The sequence below is a fragment of the Corylus avellana genome, chromosome 11 (genome assembly GCF_965113065.1).
Source record: "Corylus avellana chromosome 11, dhCorAvel1.hap1.2, whole genome shotgun sequence".
In the NCBI taxonomy this organism is placed as follows: Eukaryota; Viridiplantae; Streptophyta; class Magnoliopsida; order Fagales; family Betulaceae; genus Corylus; species Corylus avellana.
In genome coordinates this window covers 13,359,365-13,378,213 of record NC_142500.1, presented here as the reverse complement: position 1 = coordinate 13,378,213, position 18,849 = coordinate 13,359,365, and the positions used below count along the sequence as shown (strand labels likewise).

Genomic DNA, 18,849 nt, shown 5'->3' with positions numbered 1-18,849 from the left:
CTAGGCTTGAAGGGATATTTGACTTGTTGTCTCTTTATTTTGATCTTTTGTTAGATCACTTTGAAGCCACTGTCGTGGGACTTCTAAATCTTTCTAGTCCATTAGTCTAGGACTAATTTCTGTGTCAAAAGGTCTAGGTTCAAATATTTCTACAAATTTTGTCTAAATATTTTGTAGATATCTAGGGTAGTCTTGTTAGTTCATGGATTGTTTTCCCGTGAATTGATAGATCATGAGAGCTTTCTTTCATGTATATTCCTTTGGTTTTTATTCTTATCCTAACTGTGCCTTCCAGATTAGGATCATTGATAGAGATAAAATAATTTGGCTTAATTTTTTTTTATCTTTTTTGAAAAATCAATCTGATCTCATTCATAGAAAAGTCAAAAGCACAAAAGCTTTTACAATCAAGATCCAAGCCGAAGCTAAAAGATCCAAGTCGAAGATAAAAGATCAAAACCGAAGCTAAAAGATTACACATCATAGAGGGCAGGCAATAACAGATCTTATATTGAAGTCCAAACTATGACGCCAAACATCCACTAACCCATGACTAATCTTAAGTTGTAACAACAGATCTGCTCTAGGCAGCCAATCCATTGCATAGGTAGCTCTTATTCCATGACCTTGGGATTAGAAAAAACTCCATGCCGACACTCATCCTCCTCGACCCAAAGGCCAGAATATCGTTCACATCCACAACCCCAAGGGTCTAGACCAAATCATAAGACGAGCAGATCAAGAGAGGACAAAACCTTGTTACAAGCAGCATGAAATACAAGCAAAATAGATGAACAAGGAAAAAACAACAAGAAAGCAGCAAGATAGCACAACACAATATAACCAAAATACAGGGAAAAGCAAAACAACCGGAAAAACAAAAAAAAAGAAGCACACTAGGCGGAAGTCGGCAGCCGGAAGAAAAGCCAATCGCGTGCTTGCCGGACACCGAAGTGAAGGAGGTGTTGGAAACTCGACGTGACGCGAAGGAGATCGGTGGCGCACTCAAAAAGATGGGCAGGAAGTTTAAGTGAATCCTCCAAGAGCGTCACTCACAAAGTGTGACCAAAACAAACACCTAGCAAGAAAAAGGAAAAAAGAAGCAAAAAGATAAACAAACAAAAAAGAAAGACAAATCGGGGAAGAGAGGGGGGAAGGAATTGGGGAAGGGAGGGGGGAAGGATCAAGGAAGAAAGAGGGGGAAGCGAATTAGGGAAGAGAGAGGGGGGGGGGGGGGGGGGAGATCTCTCCCCCTCCCCTGCTGTGCGGCACCGCCTCTTGTGCTCTGCTAGGGTTTTTTGCCTCTCTCAATTTCAATTTGCCTTAATGTTAAACCATACTACTCCATTGACAAGATTTGATTGAACTCCACCAATTATTGCTTTAAGAGGGTTAAACCTTTTGTTTAAGACCATGGCTAAGACAGGAGTATCTATTCCTTGTCTAAAAAGTGTTGTAATTTCTATTTGAATTTGGCCTATATGGATATATCAAATTTTAGAATATTTCTTTTTCCATCTAGCTACCTTAGCTTTATCAAACAGAGTAATATCTATCTTTCGTTTTTGATAGTTTTTTTTTGTGGTGTTTCCACAGAATTGTTCAAAGACTCTTGCTGAGAAAATTTTGAACTTTGACAACCTATAGGGTCTTTTTTTTTGGGGGGGGGGGGGGGGGGGGGGGGGGGGGGGGGGAATACATTGTACCCCCCCTGAACTATACACTCATTTGTATTTTTAAACCCAATGTTTAAAAAGTGACACTTTACCCCCCCCCCCCCTCTCCCAAACTTCCAAATTGTTTTGACTTTTTTTTTTTTTTTTTTTTCCTAAAATGCTCCCATCCTAAGTTAAAAAAATTTAAAATTTAAAATTTAAAATTAAAAGGGTGGCTGGCCACCTCAGACCGGCCACCCTTAATTTTTATTTTTTATTTTTTTAACTTAGGATGGGGGCATTTTGGAAAAAAAAAAAAAAAAAAAAAAAAAAGGCAGAATGGTCGAATTGCAACAATTTGGAAGTTTTTTTTTTTTTGGTTAAAAGTGCAAATGGGTAGATAGTTCAGAGGGCTAAAGCATATTTTCCCATTTTTTTTATTCTTGTTTCCTTTTTAATTCTTCAATATGTTCTTCAATGAAACTTTTTTCTTCTCCAACAACATCTTTGAGTCTTAGATTTTCCATTTCCTATTCAGAAATAGTTGTTCTATTAATGGACTCCTCTCCTTGCATCATGAAGATTAGTTCTTCTTCATCGGAAGAGCTTTCTTCATCACTTGAGACTTCATATAGAATTTTATCTATGTCAGAGATTTCTTCTCCGTATAGAACTTTAAATTCTTGTTCTTCCAAAAATTTGATCATTTTCTTTCCTCTTTTTTCCTTTTTTAGGACATTGAGGAGCATAATGACCTTCTTCGTTACATATAAAACATTTACAGGTCTTTCTTTTGTTTGTATAATTTTTAATCATAGAGGTTTTGTTTTTTCTTCGAATATATTTTTTCCTTGGACAAAAATATTTTTTCAATTTTCTCCATGGCTTCCATTTAAATTTTTTCTATACAAACTCAAGTATATATATTATCTTTCTAGCAACCCTAGAGGAGAAGGAGTGATACTTCAAGTCTTTCGTGGACTGTGAAAGGAATTTCTAGTTAAACAATCGGTGGAGATTTGAGCAGATGATGGCGGAGGATCTAACGAAGTTATGAGGGAATCTTTCTCTGGTGGAGGGAGAAAGTGAGGAACTGGTGATACACAACACTTTATTGGAAGAGACGATAGCAAGGGGCAAAGCGTGTGTGGTGAGGAAACTAATAGCTGATCGAGTAATAAGTAAAGAAATCATAAGATCTAAACTAATTAGAGGGTGGATGCCAACGGGATCCATCTCTTTTAAGGTGGCTGGGGAAAATTTCTTCTTGATTGACTTTCAGAACTCGTGGGACAAGGCGAGAGTTTTGGAAGGGAGGCCGTGCGTGAGTGTTTGAAGGAAGCTTGTTCTCTGTGGAGGATTTTGACGGGCTTTCATCCCATACTAAAATAGAATTCGAAAAAGTGTCTTTTTGGGTACATATTTTCCATTTGCCATTGGCCTGTATGGGACAAGCGGTGGGATACCAGATTGGATCGTTGATGGGAGTTGTTGAAGAAGTGGAGACGGAAGAGGATGGAGTGGGCTGGGGAGAATACCTCCGGGTAAGAGTGAAAATCGATCTAATAAAACCTTTACAGGGGACGTTTGCTAAATATCCAAGGGCAGTCAAAATGGGCAACGTTCCAATATAAATGGTTACCCCATATTTGTTTTCAATGTCGACAAATACGGCATGGGGCAGCAGGTTGCCCAGAAAAGAACACTAAGAGGGTGCATGGTGTAATGCCTCAATACAACCCATGGATGAGAGTTGCTTTGCATTCCAGATGGATGGACTGAGGAAGAGATCGTAAGGGTGGGCTTAGCCGAGACATGCACTCGACAGTGCCAACGGAGGAGACAAGCAATAATGGGAGGGATACAATGGACCATGACGGTAGAGCGGTGGCTGAAGATGAGGGTGGTGAAATTGCCGAAGCATCTTCGGTGAATGGCAGTTCCAAAGGGATGCAACGTGGAAACCAAACGATGCCTAGCTGGATAGGGGATGGCAGTTAAGAATTGGAAGGTGAGCATGATTCTCGTACAAGGAGTAATGGCCCGAATAATAACGTACAGAAGAATCTTGCAAGTACGGGAAGTAATAATGAATATGAGAGTGAGAATGTTGGGAATCAAAATCTTCCAAATTGGGGAGATTGCGATTTCCAGGAAATGAGGGAGCTCGAGAGAAGGTGGAGCATGCAACATTTAAGGAAATGGCTATTAAGGAGGGGAAATCTGCGTTACCCTCTTTTAATAAGGGTAATGGCAAAAGGAGGTGGGGTCTAAAATATTTTTGGGCCTTTTCCTAAATGGATTAGGCCTAACCAACCCACTGAAGATAGGGAGGACACAAAAACCCAAAGGAAAAGCCCATGCAGTTCCTCTGGAGGCTAGTGCTGAAGGTGTACACGAGCGGGTTAGTCCCATCTTGGGCACCGGGGATGAGGCAGGAACACCTACATGGAAGCGCAGAGCAAGAGTGGTTCAAGTGCAATCCTATGGGGCCAAAGGGAATCAAAGAGTTGTTTGTGATCAAGGAGGAATAAGGAAAAAATGGATCCTTGAAGAGATGGGGCTGGTTGATGTACTAGTCAGTGAAGGTAGAAGTTTGAAGATTCAAGTGGGCAATTAGTATCTACAAAAGAAGGGGCAGGAGAAAAAGGAAATTGGTTCGGGAATGGCGGGAGCTGTTGCATAGCCCGCTGACCACAATGAGTCTCATTTGTTGGAACTACCAAGGGCTTGGGAACCCTGAGACAGTTAGGGACCTTTCCCTGTTGGTAAAGGAGAAGAGACTCAATTTGGTTTTTCTCATGGAAACCAAGATAGGCAATAAAAAAATGGAAAGAGCACGACTGAAAATGGGGTTTAACAATGTTTTGTAGTTGAGAGTGTTGGAAAAAGTGGTGGTCTTGCACTACTATGGAATGCCGGGGATGATGTAACCATTCAAAATTATAGCCGCTGCCATATCAATGCTAGAGTTCAACTAGCATATGGTAATAAGATGTGGAAATTTATGGGTTTCTACGGTAACCCGGAAACACACAAAAGAAAGGAGGGAAGGAAATTGCTGCAATACTTGAGAACTATTGACCAACTACCTTGGGTATGTGGAGGAGATTTTAGTGAAATAACTGATTTGGCAGAAAAATATGGTGGGAATGGGAGGGCTGAATATTTAATGGCTGACTTTAGATCGACATTGGAGGTATGTGGATCATATGATCTTGGGTTTCGGGGTCCTAAATTCACATGGCAAAATGGTTAGGAGGGTGCGTATTTTACTAAGGAAAGACTAGATGGGGTGACTGCAACATTGGATTGGTATGCTTTATATCCGGAAATGGAGATCAATGTTAGGGCGGTCTTCTGTTTACACTAATGCTCGATTTTCATTTTGCTAGACATGTGGAGTCACAATTGTGGTAAAAGAGGTTTCAGGTATGAAGTCAAGTGGGATGCGGACCTAGAATGTGCCAAGGTTCTTAAAAAGGTGTGGCATAAGAAGAAAAGTTTAGAACCCATATGGCCGCATGTTTTGGAAAATCTGAACCAATGTAGGAAAGGATTGGTGAAGTGGCAATGGAAAAAGGAAGACAACATGAAGCCCACTATTAATGAAATGAATCAACAACTGCTCATTCTCTAAGCAGTAGAGGGTAACCCGGACCAGAATGAAATTAAGAGGCTACAGACAGAATTACATTCAATTTTCGAGAAGGAAGACTTGAAGTGGAAACAGAGAGCAAAGAAGAATTGGTTGAAAATCAGAGATAGGAGTACGCAATATTTCCACACATGCGCTAATCAATGGAGAAATTCAGCAACACTTTTGCAGATAACTGATGACAGAGGCCAGTTATGGGAGACCCAAGAGACAATTGGGAATGCTTTCATCAAATACTATAGTGAGCTGTTTTCATCCATAGCAGTGGGGGACCATCTAGATTGTCTACATACAATAAAAACACGGTTTCAGCCAAGTTGAACATGGATCTTACCAAAGAGTTCACGGTGGAGGAGGTGGGCACAGCTCGAAGTCAAATGTCTCCACTCAAAGCAATGGGGCCGCATGCCGCATGTTTTTTCGGTAAGTTTTTTCCAAAAACATTAGGCTACCTTGGGCATTGAGGTTAGTAAAGCTGTATTGGAACTCTTAAATTCAGGCTCACTAAATAGAGAATTGAATTCGACTTATATAGCGTTGATTCCAGAAGTTAAACACCCCACTTGTGTAACTGAATTCCGCCCAATTAGCCTTTGTAATGTACTGTATAACATTGTCTCTAAAGTGCTTGCTAACCATATGAAGGTAGTTTTACCTCACCTGATCTCGCAGAATCAAAGTGCTTTCATTCCGGGAAGGTTAATCACTGACGATGTCTTGGCAGCCTATGAGACTCTCCACACAATGCATTCACGGATGTGGGGAAAAATCGGGTACATGGCAGTTAAGTTGGATATGAGTAAAGCATACGACTGGGTAGAATGGGGGTTTTTAGAGGCGGTGTTGGAAAAGATGGGGTTTGCTAACAGGTGGATTGGGTAGATCATGATGTGTGTGAAAACGCCGAACTATGTTGTTCTAGTAAATGGAACCCCAACGGGTCGAATCTATCCTACTCGTGGACTTCGTCAAGGTGACCCAATTTCGCCTTGCCTTTCCTATTGTGTGTCAAAGCTTTAAGTTCTCTATTGACAAAGGTGGATCTGGGCGGGAAACTCTCGGGTGTGCCAACATCAAAGAAGGGTCCACAAATAAATCATTTGTTTTTCGCTGACGATAGCATGCTTTTTTGTAAAGCTATGTCTAGCCATTGGAAGAGATTAACGAAGTTGTTTCCGAGATATGACAAGGCATTGGGGCAGCAGTTGAATAAAGAAAGAAACGTCAATATTTTTTAGTCAGAACACATCTCAAGATGCCCGACAAAGAATTTTGACCCTGTCATGTTTATCATCCACGCAGAGGTACGACAAATATTTAAGCTTGCTAGCTCTTGTGGGGAAGTCTAGAACACAAGCTTTCAAGCATATTCGGGAAATTCTTTTCAAGGGTAGTGATCCAAGCCATCCCGACGTACAATATGAGTGTATTTTTGCTTCCCAAAAGTTTGTGTTCAGAGATTAATTATTTGATGCAAAAATTTTCGTGGGGTAGTAAAAAAAATAATTCGGTAATCCATTGGATGAGTTGGAGAAGGATGGGGAGACTGATGTTGTATTTTTGTGACAAAAAATATCAATAATAAAATTACCACTCGCAATAGGACGAATCTTTGTAGGATACGACTATAGAGAGGGTGTCGAACCTCAAGGACTGCAGGGGTTTTATTATCAGAATTTAAAAGATAAAAATCAACTTAATTAAAAGAGATATTTGATTTGATTTTCTTTAAAAACTAAAGTGCATGAAAATAAAAGAGATTTAAAATAAGAGAGAGAGTGTAGGGGATTGACTTCACCTCTATCCGCACAACAATGGTTAATCATAATTAATCCCATAAATTCATTCTATGCATGTTATGAATAAACAAGAAACTACCTTATTAAAGAATAAGCATAATCTATCTTCGGTTGGCACGGATCGTCCACCTAACCACTAAGACGCGGTACGACCCGTCTTCCCTAGGTATAAATTATCAAATTCTATAACAGGATACATACAATCAATGAATAAGTGTAACCCATCTTCGGTTGGCACGGACTGTCTACCTAAATTACACTAAACTAGGGTGTAGTACAATCCTTCTTCCCTAGGTATGGCCTATCAAATCCTATTGATCATATGTCAATTAAACCCATTGTATAACCATCATCCTCATAATCACAGAAAATAAGAATGATTTGATTTCAATAAAAGTAAAATACTTTCTAAGATAAGAGAAGAATTTCACAAGTATTGATATTGAAATTTAAGAACAATTGCATTTAATATGAAGAACATAAATCAATTGTAGCAATCCTCATAGTTATACAATCAACATGCATAAATTAAAAAGCTAGAAATTAAATACAATCAAACCATTGTGTTTGGATAGGGTTACATCAACACCCCACGAAGGGGTTTAGCCGCTCATGATTTCCTAAGCTCCACAGACTATTTTACTGAATTTTTGCTCTAGAAGCGGTGTGTCTGTTTACAATGTTTAGAGTCCTATTTATAGGGCTTAGGAGAGTCCTAGAAACCCTAGAAACCCTGAGAAAACCGGAGAGCAGTCGCCCAGTCCAATTGGGAGACTAAAAACCAAATCCAAATCGGAGTAGGATTCGCCCAGGATTGCGTTCCTATCTTGAGGGGCGATTTTGGCATTGCGGCACTCCGAATTAGGAAAATGATATTTCACAATTATTTGTAGAAATTTTAGTTAGCTTTCCAGTGCCACTTTAATCACCTCAATCGGATATTTGAGCTGAAAGTTATGGCCAAAATACCGAGACATATGCAGAATCCAAATTTGAATCCAATCCGATTTTGACTCCAATTCGAGGAATTCCGATTTAATCCCTTCCTTTATTTGATTAAACTTAACCATGATTGGTTAAGTTTAACCATATCTTCTAGGTCTTCTCAAAGTGTGCTTTTAAGCCCAAAATCAATGGAATGAATTGCATCTTGATTTATAACCTGAAAACACAAAAACAGAACAAAATCAAACAAATAACAATGCTAAGGAGTTAACATATGCAAATTAAGGGGCTTGAATGTGCAACATTCGGCGCTTATCAGAGACCAAAAAACAAAAGTGGAATGGGGTTTAGAGAGTTAACTTGTTTCAATAAAGCTTTGTTGGCAAAGCAGGGTTGGCGTTTGATGCAATACCTGGAGAGTTTAACTTCCCAAATTATGCAAGCTAAGTATTATGCAAGGGTATCTATAATGGAGGCACAATTGGGGTCAAAACCGTCATTTTCCTAGAGAAGTATACATGGCGCAAGTGATTTACTAAGGGCCGGAATGTAGTGGAGGATAGGTACTGGGGAAAAGGTGAAAATATGGGAGGATCAGTGGGTCCCTTTACCAGTATCTTACAAAATCCAATCACATCCCAGGGTCCTGGAGGCCACGACAACAGTGCAACAGCTGATAGATCCAGACGCGAAGAGGTGGAATGAGTCTTTATTCTCAACTTTATTCACCTCGGCAGAAGTGGCAACAATAAGGTCAATCCCATTAAGCAGCAACGATCAACTAGATAAGGAGATATGGCGAGGTATAGTGGATGGAGTATTCACTATTAAAAGTGCATACCACCTTGCAACTTAATTGGCTGAAAGGAATAGGCCGGAAAGCTCTAAGCAAATGGAAGGTTGTGAGATGTGGAGAATGCTATGGAGCTTAAAAGTTCCTAATGCGAAGAAGCATTTTATGTGGAAAGCATGTAACAACTTACTGCCGACTAGGGATAATCTTTTGAGATGCAACGTTGTTAAGGAACCCCGGTGCTCGATTTGTGGACGTGAAGCCGAGACAGTCAGTCACATCTTATAGGAGTGCCCGACTGCAATGAATGTATGGGGCGCGGGGGATAAAGTGTTCCAAAAATGTGCTCTCAAAGGCATGGAGTTTCTCGACATTGTAGAGGAAATATTCAAACAATTTGGCCCCAAAAAACTTACTATTTTTGTGGGGTTGGCAAGGCGTCTTTGGTTTCGAAGAAATGCCGTGGTGCATGTTGAATTTTTTAAGCATCCAAATGATACTGTGCAAGAAGAGAACATGGCAATGGAAGTTTCAGGAAAGCCCAGACTGTAGTCCCAAGCATGAAGGTGGAACAGATCGGAAGAAGTCCAACAATGTGGACAGTGCCCATCGAAGGCTGGTTCAAAACCAATTGGGACGTGGCAATCGACAAGGATAAAGGACATATTGGAATTGGAGCAGTGATGAGAGATTGGACAGGGAGATTAGTAGCGGCAAGGAGTCTTACCAAACCTGGTGTTATGGAGGCATCCACAAGGGCGTCCTTCTATGCAGCATCTTTAGCAAGGGACGTGAGAGTTCAAAATCTTATACTGGAGGGAGATGTGATACAGGGAGTCCATGCTGTGAATTCAAAGGCTCCAAATTTTAGTCGCTTTGGACATTTAGTGGACGACATGCGGCAGGTTCTATCTTTATTGAACAATTGGAAATGTAGCCACGTGAATAGATCAGGAAACATAGAAGCTCATCTTTTGGCAAAGATGGTTGTGAATCATGTCATAGATAGGATATGGTTGGATAATTTTCCAGAATGTATCTATGATATTATTTTGAAAGAGCAACATGTTCTTTCTTGTTGATTTATTGAAATAGAATACCACGATTTTTTCAAAAAAAAAAAAATCTTCTTGTATGAATTCTTTTTTGGAACATCACAACCTATTTTCCAAGATTCTTTTAGAATTTTGTCACAGCTTTTTTGGCCATAACGAAAATTACTAATCTGGTTTTTTACCTGTTTTTTTGGCTTTGACTAATAAACATTGGTATGTTACTTGTCTAAGAACAAAGTTTATTCTTTGTCCTAGATTATCTGATTTGTGATTTGTCTTGGCAGTTTGTTGAAAAACTGTTGTAACCAATATTCATTTTTTGGGGGAGTTTACCAAAAAATAATATTTTCTAAAAATTTTAACATATTCTTCGAATTGATAGATGTTACATAATTCCAGCTTGGATAGCATGAAATTAGCATCATCTTGAAGAGTTGGTTCACCAGTCTAACCACAAAATTGTTATTTAATTATATTAGCAAATTGTCTTACAATATCTTCTAAATTTAGGATATTAGTCAGTAAAGCAGCTTTTTGTTGCTTACCTTCCTCTGATTTTTTCCATTGTTTTAACCACTACAAGGTGTCTCCTTGAAGTGTCACTACAAGATATTCAAGAAAATTTTCTTTTGTCCATGTATTTTTATTGTTGCTTACTATAACAGACAAAGATTATCCCCATTCATCAATTACTTTTATTTGATCTTTAAAATGAATGTTTGTAAGGTCAAGATAAGTTTCATTTTGAGCAACTGGTTGTTTATGTAACTCATCTCTCCTTTAATATGAAGGGATAGGAAAAAATGTATTTTCTTCTTTTATTCCACTAGAAGATGGTTTATCTTCTCATGTATTTATGTTTTCAGTGTTAAACTCACTAGTTCCCCACTTTCCAAATTCTTGTGGATCTAATGGTTTGTCTATTTTTCTTTATCTTGAAGGAGTGTCGTCATCTTCTTTTTCACTTTCACTTCATAATTAAAATAAGTTTTCATATTCAAGATGAGTTGTTCTTATCTTTTCTATGATTTCATTTTGTTCTTGGATAGAAAGTTGAGGATCTTTATAGGGTTGTCTCCAATAATCTAAGATTTCTTTAACATTTTCATATTCAGTATGATTATAGTCATGTTCTTGTTGAAAGACCATAATATCTTCAGTTCCATAGGACAATCTTGGAATTTTGTGATCACCAAGGCTATTCATTCCTTCAAAAGCAATACTTCTATCTTATTAGCTAATTCATTCAAAGTTTCTATAGTCTCTTGTTTGAGGTCCAAATCAACGATTGAGCTGATTTGCTTTATATTTTTATCTATTTTATCTACCGTGATTTCGATAGACATAAGCTTGGACTCAACTTAGTTTTGATTAATTATTTGATTTTTTTTTTTCTAGTTTTTAAACTAGCACACACATTTCCAAGATTATTTTCAGACTTACGTTCTATATGCAGCATATTAATTATGAACATTCTATCATATCATTGTTATGTATTGTCATTCTACACTGCAATGGGTACCTCAAACCACCTATATACTTCTAGACTCTTTGATGCCACAATATGCCTATTACTAGCTTAAAAATGACTAATGGTCTTTGAAGCAATTATAGGTATATGGGTTTTACTACAGTTAATAATGTAACTACACACAACAATAATAATTAAGAAAATGATAAAACGGATAGAACAAAATAAATTGATATAGAAATATTTGTTGTAAATAAAACGAACTGATAAGCGCAGAATGTTGCACATGCAAGCCCTTTAACTCACATATGTTAATTCCTTAGCATTGTTATTTGTTTGATTTTGTGTTGTTTTAGTGTTTTCAGGTTTTTAATAAAGATGCAATAAATTCCATTGATTTTGGGCTTAAACCATACTTTAAGAAAACCTAGAAGATGTGATTAAGCTTAACCAATCATAATAGATGACCTTTATGATGTGGTTAAGTTTAATCAAATTAAGGAAATGATTAAATCAGAATTTATCTAATTGGAGTTAAAATCGGATTGGATTCAAATTTGGATTCTGCACATGTCTTAGTATTTTGACCATAACTTTCTGCTCAAGTTTCGGATTGAGGTGAAACCAACGACATTGGAAAGCTAATGCAAAATAATACAAATCAGTGAAATAGGATTTTCCTAAATTGTCTTACAATATAAGAACGCAAATTTGGACGAACTATTTCGATTTGTACTAGAATTGCTTCCTAATTTGTCTAGGAGACTGAAGTACGATTTTTTTTTTGATTCCTAAGGCTTTTAGGGTTTTTTTACGAGAAATGATAGAGACACAACTTTAGCTCAACTTTTCTCTTATGTGGTCATTTAAAATAATAATAATAATAATAATAATAATAATAATAATAATAATAATTTTGAAGTAATAACATCATATGTGGTCCTTTTTTTATTTGATATTTTTATACAAAAAAAAAATGGTATTTTTCTTAAAAAAAAAAATGCTCAATTTTTTTTATTTTTTATTTTTAAATACCAAATAAAAAAAGGACCACATAGGATGTTATTACTTCAAAAAAAAATTTATTTTTTATTTTAAAAAAAGACCACATAAGAGAAAAGCTGAGCTAAAGTTGTTTCACTATCATTTCTCTTGTTTTACACCCTATAAATATGTCTCTAAGCCTTGAAGACAGGTGTGCTTAGTTTTAGATAGAAAATATTTTCTTGGAGGCTAAGAGAGTTGAAAAGAAGAGGAACATGGTAGAAGGTCATCCCAACACTAGGATGAGCAACTAATTATGTAATAGGGCATTGATGTAGCTATTTCCAAGTAACAATGGTTTAATTGTATTTTAATTTAGGTATTTCTATATGCATGATGGTTGTATAATTGTGAGAACTGATCTTGATGTTTATATTCAATCATTATGAAATTCTTCTCCTTTTATAGAAAGTTTTTTTATATTGATTGAATTCAATCATTCATATTTTCTGTGATTAGATGAATGATTGTTATACAACGGTTTTAACTAACGCATGATCAATAGGATTTGATAGGCCATGCTAGGGAAGACGTATTGTATTACACCCTAATTTAGTGTAAGTTAGATAGACATTTCGTATTAACCATAGATGAGTTATACTTATCCCTTGATTGTGTGTAGCCTAATAAGGTATTAGATAATCAATGCCTAGGGAAGATAAATCGTAGCACATCTTAGTGGTTAGGTGGACGGTCCATGCGAAGCGAAGATGAATTATACTTATTTCTTAATGATGGTATTTTCTTGACTACTCGAGTGAGATGAGCCCTATATCATGCATAGTATGAATTTTCGTTATTAATTTATAATTGACCATTGTTATGCTGTTAGTGCTGAAATCAACCCCCTATTCTCTCTCCCATCACTATTATCTTTACTTTTACTTTTATGCATCTGCTTTTCAAACAAAAACAAAACAATCTCTTTAAATTGAGCTATGTATTTAATCTTAAAAACATGATAACAACGCCCACGTAGTCCTTGAGGTTCAACACTCTCAATATAGCCATATTGTACAAGGATTTGTTCTTTTGCGAGTGGTTAATTTTATTATTGATATTTTTGCATACAAAAATACCACATCAATTTTTTTGCGCAATTGCCAGGGACTGCTTAATGGTTGTCTTATTATGTTTTAAGGATTAAATTTAGCTTAATTATTTCCTGTTTTCTTTATTTTTTTAACCTTTTTTTTTTTTTTTTTTGTTTTGATTTTGTTTTTTTTTTTCAAGGTCCGTAGCTGCACATGCCATCCACGACTCTGTGCTCGCTCGAGCCCACCCTTCTTGCGCTCGGGCCCTGTATCTGTCGGCAGTTCGCATGAGCGCACCCTCCAATGCGATTGAGAGCACCTACGACAGGCTGCCAGATTCCAACAACTACAACTTCTGATTTCCTGCATTCTAAAGCTGCATTTTCAGGCCGTTTGGGAGTTTTTTTTTTTGTTTTTTTTGTTCTAATTTTTCTTTGGGGTAATTACCTTTTTTCCCCCATCAACTACAATGCATTGTCACTTTCCCTCCATAAACTGACAACCCTACTGCCCGACCAAAACAAGCTACCATTTTGTGCCAAAAATCCCCCTTTCGTCAGTCAAGGGGGTTAACTTAGACGGCCAACCCGTCATGTGAGGAGCACATGCCACTTTAGCAATTTTTGTACCAATTTTACCCTCACTTTGAAGCTGATTTTTTTCCCTTTTCTCGCTCAGTTTTCTCACGCAATAATCATACCCATTCTTTCTCATTTCTCATTCTTTATCCAACATATCAACCCACAGCCACCCACCTTGGGTTTGCTTCTGATGATGCAGTATGAGAATATGCCGCCACCGCCCGACTAATGAGAGCCCCACCCGCACCACCCAACTCACCCCGTTGCCCAGCCCACCCTCACAGCTCAGAAAAGTTCATCATTTTTTTAATTGTTTTTGCTTTTGAGTTGCTTGTACATCAATTTGTGGCCTAGCAGAGGAAAAAAAAACAAAAACAAGAAGAAAAATAAACGGTGGAGAAAGAAGAGAAGGAGTGGATGAAAGTGCTTTTTATTTTATTTTTCATTTTAACTAACAAGGGAATCTAATTAAGACCATTAAAAAAGCCTTCATATTTAAAGGTGTCTGGCAGTTTGCAACTACTAGGGCTGGGCACGGGTCGGGGCGGGGCGGGTATTGGGTTTTTTTTTTTTTTTTTTCCCACCCGACCCGCACCTTGTGGGTTTGGAATTTTCCAACCCGCCACCCATGCCCAATGACCAAGATCCGCGCGGTCGGGTATTTGCAGTGCAGGTTAAATAAGTGCGGGTCTTGCGGGTTTGTGGGTCGGGTCATGATAAGTGCTAAAATATTCAAATTTTCAGCCCTTAACTTGCATGTGTTAATCCTTTGGTTTTGGTTAATTAGGCCATTTTACTTCCTTTTTGTATTTTCTTTGTTTTTTAGGTTTTTGGAAGAAAAGAAAGCGTTTCTGAAAGAATTACAAGCTTAAAGGGCAAATTGGGAAGACCTAGAAGATATGGTTGAGCTTAGCCAATCATGGTTAAGTTTAATCAAATAGAGGAAAGGATCAATTCGGAATTTCTCACATTGAAGTCAAATCGGATTGGAAGCAAAATTGGATTCTGAACATGCCTCCGTATTTTGACCATTACTTTCAGTTCAGATATCCGATTGAGGCGATTCAAGCTGCATTGGAAAGCTAACTCAAAATTATACATTTAATTGTAAAATAGCATGTTCCCAATTCGGAGCACCGCAAGGACAAAATCACGCCGCAAGACAGAACCGCAATTCTGGGCGAATCTTATTCCGATTTGGACTTCGGTTTTCTTTATCCTAATTGGACTTGGACTTAAATCTCCGAAATTTCTAGGATTACTAGGGCTTCTAGGACTCTCCTAAGCCCTATAAATAGACCTCTAAGCCTCACAATTCAATAGACAATTTGGAAGGAGACAACTTTGGGGAGAGGATTGGAGGCTACTTCTATTAGCGGTTTTTGGTTCTTTCTTTCCCTCTTTTTTTTAGTTTTATTTTCATTATGTGTAACTAACTCTTAAGGAGGGTTAGATTGAAGCCCTAATTATGCTTATTTAATATTTCAATATTGGCGCCTTTGTGATGATTATGTTGTGATATTTAACTTGATTAATTCCTGTTTTCATGAATTCCTCATATGTATGTGACTGGCCATTATATGCCTGTGGTATGGACTAGTTAGTTAAATCAACAGTCCTAGGTTTAACATAAGTAACAAAAGTAATCCACACCGGGTTCTTGGGTTAATCAACATGAGGAACTAGGAGTATACGCCATGCCCTAGGCCTCATGTGTTTGTCGATTTCCATAGAGTATATGCTTTCCTAAGGAACAACTTAGTATACACCATGCTAAATCCCTTAGAAAAGAAAAAAGTTAGAGTATACGCCATGCCTAACTCGTTGCTTAGGAAAATCTATAGCTTAAGGAGTATATGCCATGCCCTTAGGTTGACAAACATTAGATATACATAACATGATCAAAGCATTGACATATTGTTATATTATCTGAGTATGATTAGTGGTTGATATCAAAGCCCTACCTTTAGCTTTTCGTTTATCTTTGTTATCTTTTTATTTCTTTTTCAGAATATCAATTTACTGACAAATTGATATTTTAAATTAATTCTAAATAAAAGCACAATCCTCGTGGGATTGACCTCGTACTTGCTGCACTATACTATTGTTTTGATCTTGTGCACTTGCGAGTTAAAACGTACTAAATATTATCTATTAATTTATGTTGTATTTGGCACAACAAGTTTTTTGCGCCGTTGCCGGGGATTGTTTGATTTTGTTTGGAATTTCTTTCCTTTAATTTATTTTTGTTTTAAATTTTTCTATAGTCTTTTCCGCAGTTCTGTGCCTCTGGAGGTGCGATCGATCGCCCAACCAGGGCGATCGAGTGCACCAGTACGATAGAGCGCACCTCACGGTGCGATTGATCGCACATCCAGAGAGTAGCACAGTTACTGCACTAATTACAGATCTAATTTATTTCTTTTCTTTTTTTTTTTGTTATTCAATTTTCTTTTTGTTTTAATCATATTGAGAAACACTACACCTCCGGTGTGAAGACCTATGGAAAGTTCATTCAGTTCCCAGATCCTCAACCAGCCATCATGCATTAATGTCCAGCCCATTATGCAGAGCAGTTACGATTTATCTCCGTTGCTCAATATGATTCCACACTATAAAGGCACACCTACAGAGAACCCATATTGGCATATTCGAGAATTTTGTGATCTCTGCAGGACTCAAAATGTTCAGGGTTTAACTCTAGAAGAAATCAGGTTAATCCTCTTCCCTTTTTCTTTAAAAGATAATGCTAAGATATGGTACAATTCTTTGGCCACAGGTTCTATTCATACTTGGAATGAGATGGCCACAAAGTTCTTAAAGAGGTTTTTCCCAGCCCACAAGACAAGGCAATTGAGAAGGGAAATTATGACTTTCCAGCAAAGAGATGGAGACCTTTTCTTCGAGGCATGGGAACACTTTAATGAGCAACTTCTCAGATGCCCTCATCACAATATATCTCAAGACGATCAGGTATTGGCATTCTATGAGGGTTTAAATGATCCTAACAAGAGTCTTGTAGATTTAGTTTGTGATAGAAAATACAAAAAGGAAGCAAAATGGCATAAATTAACCAAACTAAAGGATTAACACATGTAAGTTAAGGGCTTAAAATATGACTATTTTAGCACTTAACACACCCCCAAACTTACATATTGCTAGTCCCTTAGCAATACAAAGCTAAAAATTAAATGAAAAACTGAAAACAAAAAGATAAATCCATCTTTCGTGGGATGTACGATTGCATTTAGCATATACAACAAGCCTTTTAAACCCCTAGGAATTCCCTAGTGGACGAGTGAAGTCTTGTGAGGGTTTTCCAGGAATGATACCCACAAACATTGTCATCATTATGTCATTCAAATGGATAAAGCATCACAAAAATAATGGTTTTCATTCATTAGCAAGCTTAAAATTATAAACTCCATCTTCAAAATTCCAAGGAATTACAAGTCAAATCACTTACCAATGGCAGATTGAGATACACAAATTTCAATTAGTGCAAAGTGAACTAACACATAGTCATGAGGCTTCAAAATAATTCCAATATGAATGAATCACCATCTCAGAATTCATTGGACTTCATATCAAATGAAACAACCAAGGCATACATTTTTTTTTTCTTTTCAAGGCTTTGTAATGCTTAGCTCCCTTAAGCTTTCTAGTTGACTCATGTATCGAGTGTTAGGCCAATGTCTCCCAAACCAAATGGCTTTAGGGCATTAGGTGTAAAGGCATCCCTAAAGACTTACTAACTCGAGTCAAAAAGGCTACGAAGCTAAGCTAGCCATTTTATTAATCAACAAAAAAATTTCACTTTTTGACGCGAACACTCACTGCTTAATGAGGCAAGAGGTCTGGTTACTTAGCGAAAAATTCAAACTTGATTTTTTTTTTTTAATAGCATGCCAAAGTTATTCACCCAACAGAATTCAAGATATTAAAAACAAACATAATTGGTCTCAAAATTCATACCTCACAAACATGTGCTAGTGTGCTCAAGATAGATTTAAATTGAAACAAGAAGCATCTCATGTTGCCAAAAGTAAGTAATAAGACTCAAAATCCCTAAGTCATATGATCATGTGTTCACAACTTTAAGCCTACCAATGAATTTCAAACCAAAATCAAAGCTCAACCATATGCTTAAGAATGACATAACAACAAAAATGGACCGCGTTTTGTTTTTCCATACCCCCAAACTTGAATCATATATTGTCCCCAATGTATGTATAGAACTAAAGAATAAGATCAAAAGTATAGGAATACCTGAATGAGCAGATGGGGGCATATCATACCCCCAAACTTGAATGGAAAAACACGTCTTGAAAAAGAAAGTGATACTCCAACCAAATACCAATCAAGTGCACACATTGTTGTAAAAATATAAACAAATAATGAAATAGCAATGGATAAAGTAAACCTGGATGGAGATCATATACCCTGGTGGAATGAGGAGTCAAGCGCACAGGGCCTACACTCGATCTTATGAAACTGACTCATCTAGTCAAAATATATGGAATCCGCCAAGTCAACGGAATCCACATCCTTGATGCGCAAAGTGTTCTCTAACCCTTAAATATAAATTTAAAGCACCAATCTTTTCTTCTCTTCGACCAAAGAGAATAAATTTTACCCACAAATGGGTAATTCCAAATGTCAGCATATCAAGGTAGATCCTTCTGAGTATTCCCAAACAATTTCTCATCTGAAAAAGAATCATGAATTGGAATAAAATGGAGAGAATATTTGGGGAGTTTTTCTACCTCGAAGGTCTCTTTTTGCTCGTCTAACAGCCCTAACAGACTACCCTC

General features: G+C 37.3%; 1 protein-coding gene and 1 non-coding gene across 2 annotated transcripts; one reads left to right on the top strand and one right to left on the bottom strand.

Annotated features, from left to right (window-relative positions):
• The first annotated feature begins 9,410 nt into the window (after positions 1–9,410).
• On the top strand, positions 9,411–9,932 carry LOC148583123 (uncharacterized). Its single transcript, XM_088511571.1, has one exon. The coding sequence runs from the start codon at positions 9,411–9,413 to the stop codon at positions 9,930–9,932; it is 522 nt and encodes a 173-aa protein (XP_088367697.1).
• A 6,953-nt stretch (positions 9,933–16,885) lies between these two features.
• On the bottom strand, positions 16,886–16,992 carry LOC148583122 (small nucleolar RNA R71). The gene has a single exon (XR_015909517.1). It is a non-coding gene; the product is annotated as a small nucleolar RNA R71 (small nucleolar RNA).
• Between the last annotated feature and the right edge of the window lie 1,857 nt (positions 16,993–18,849).

What these genes read in the sequence shown, in the direction of transcription:
- LOC148583123 (XM_088511571.1), top strand. Translation starts at nt 9,411, where the DNA reads ATGAAGGTGGAACAGATCGGAAGAAGTCCAACAATGTGGACAGTGCCC.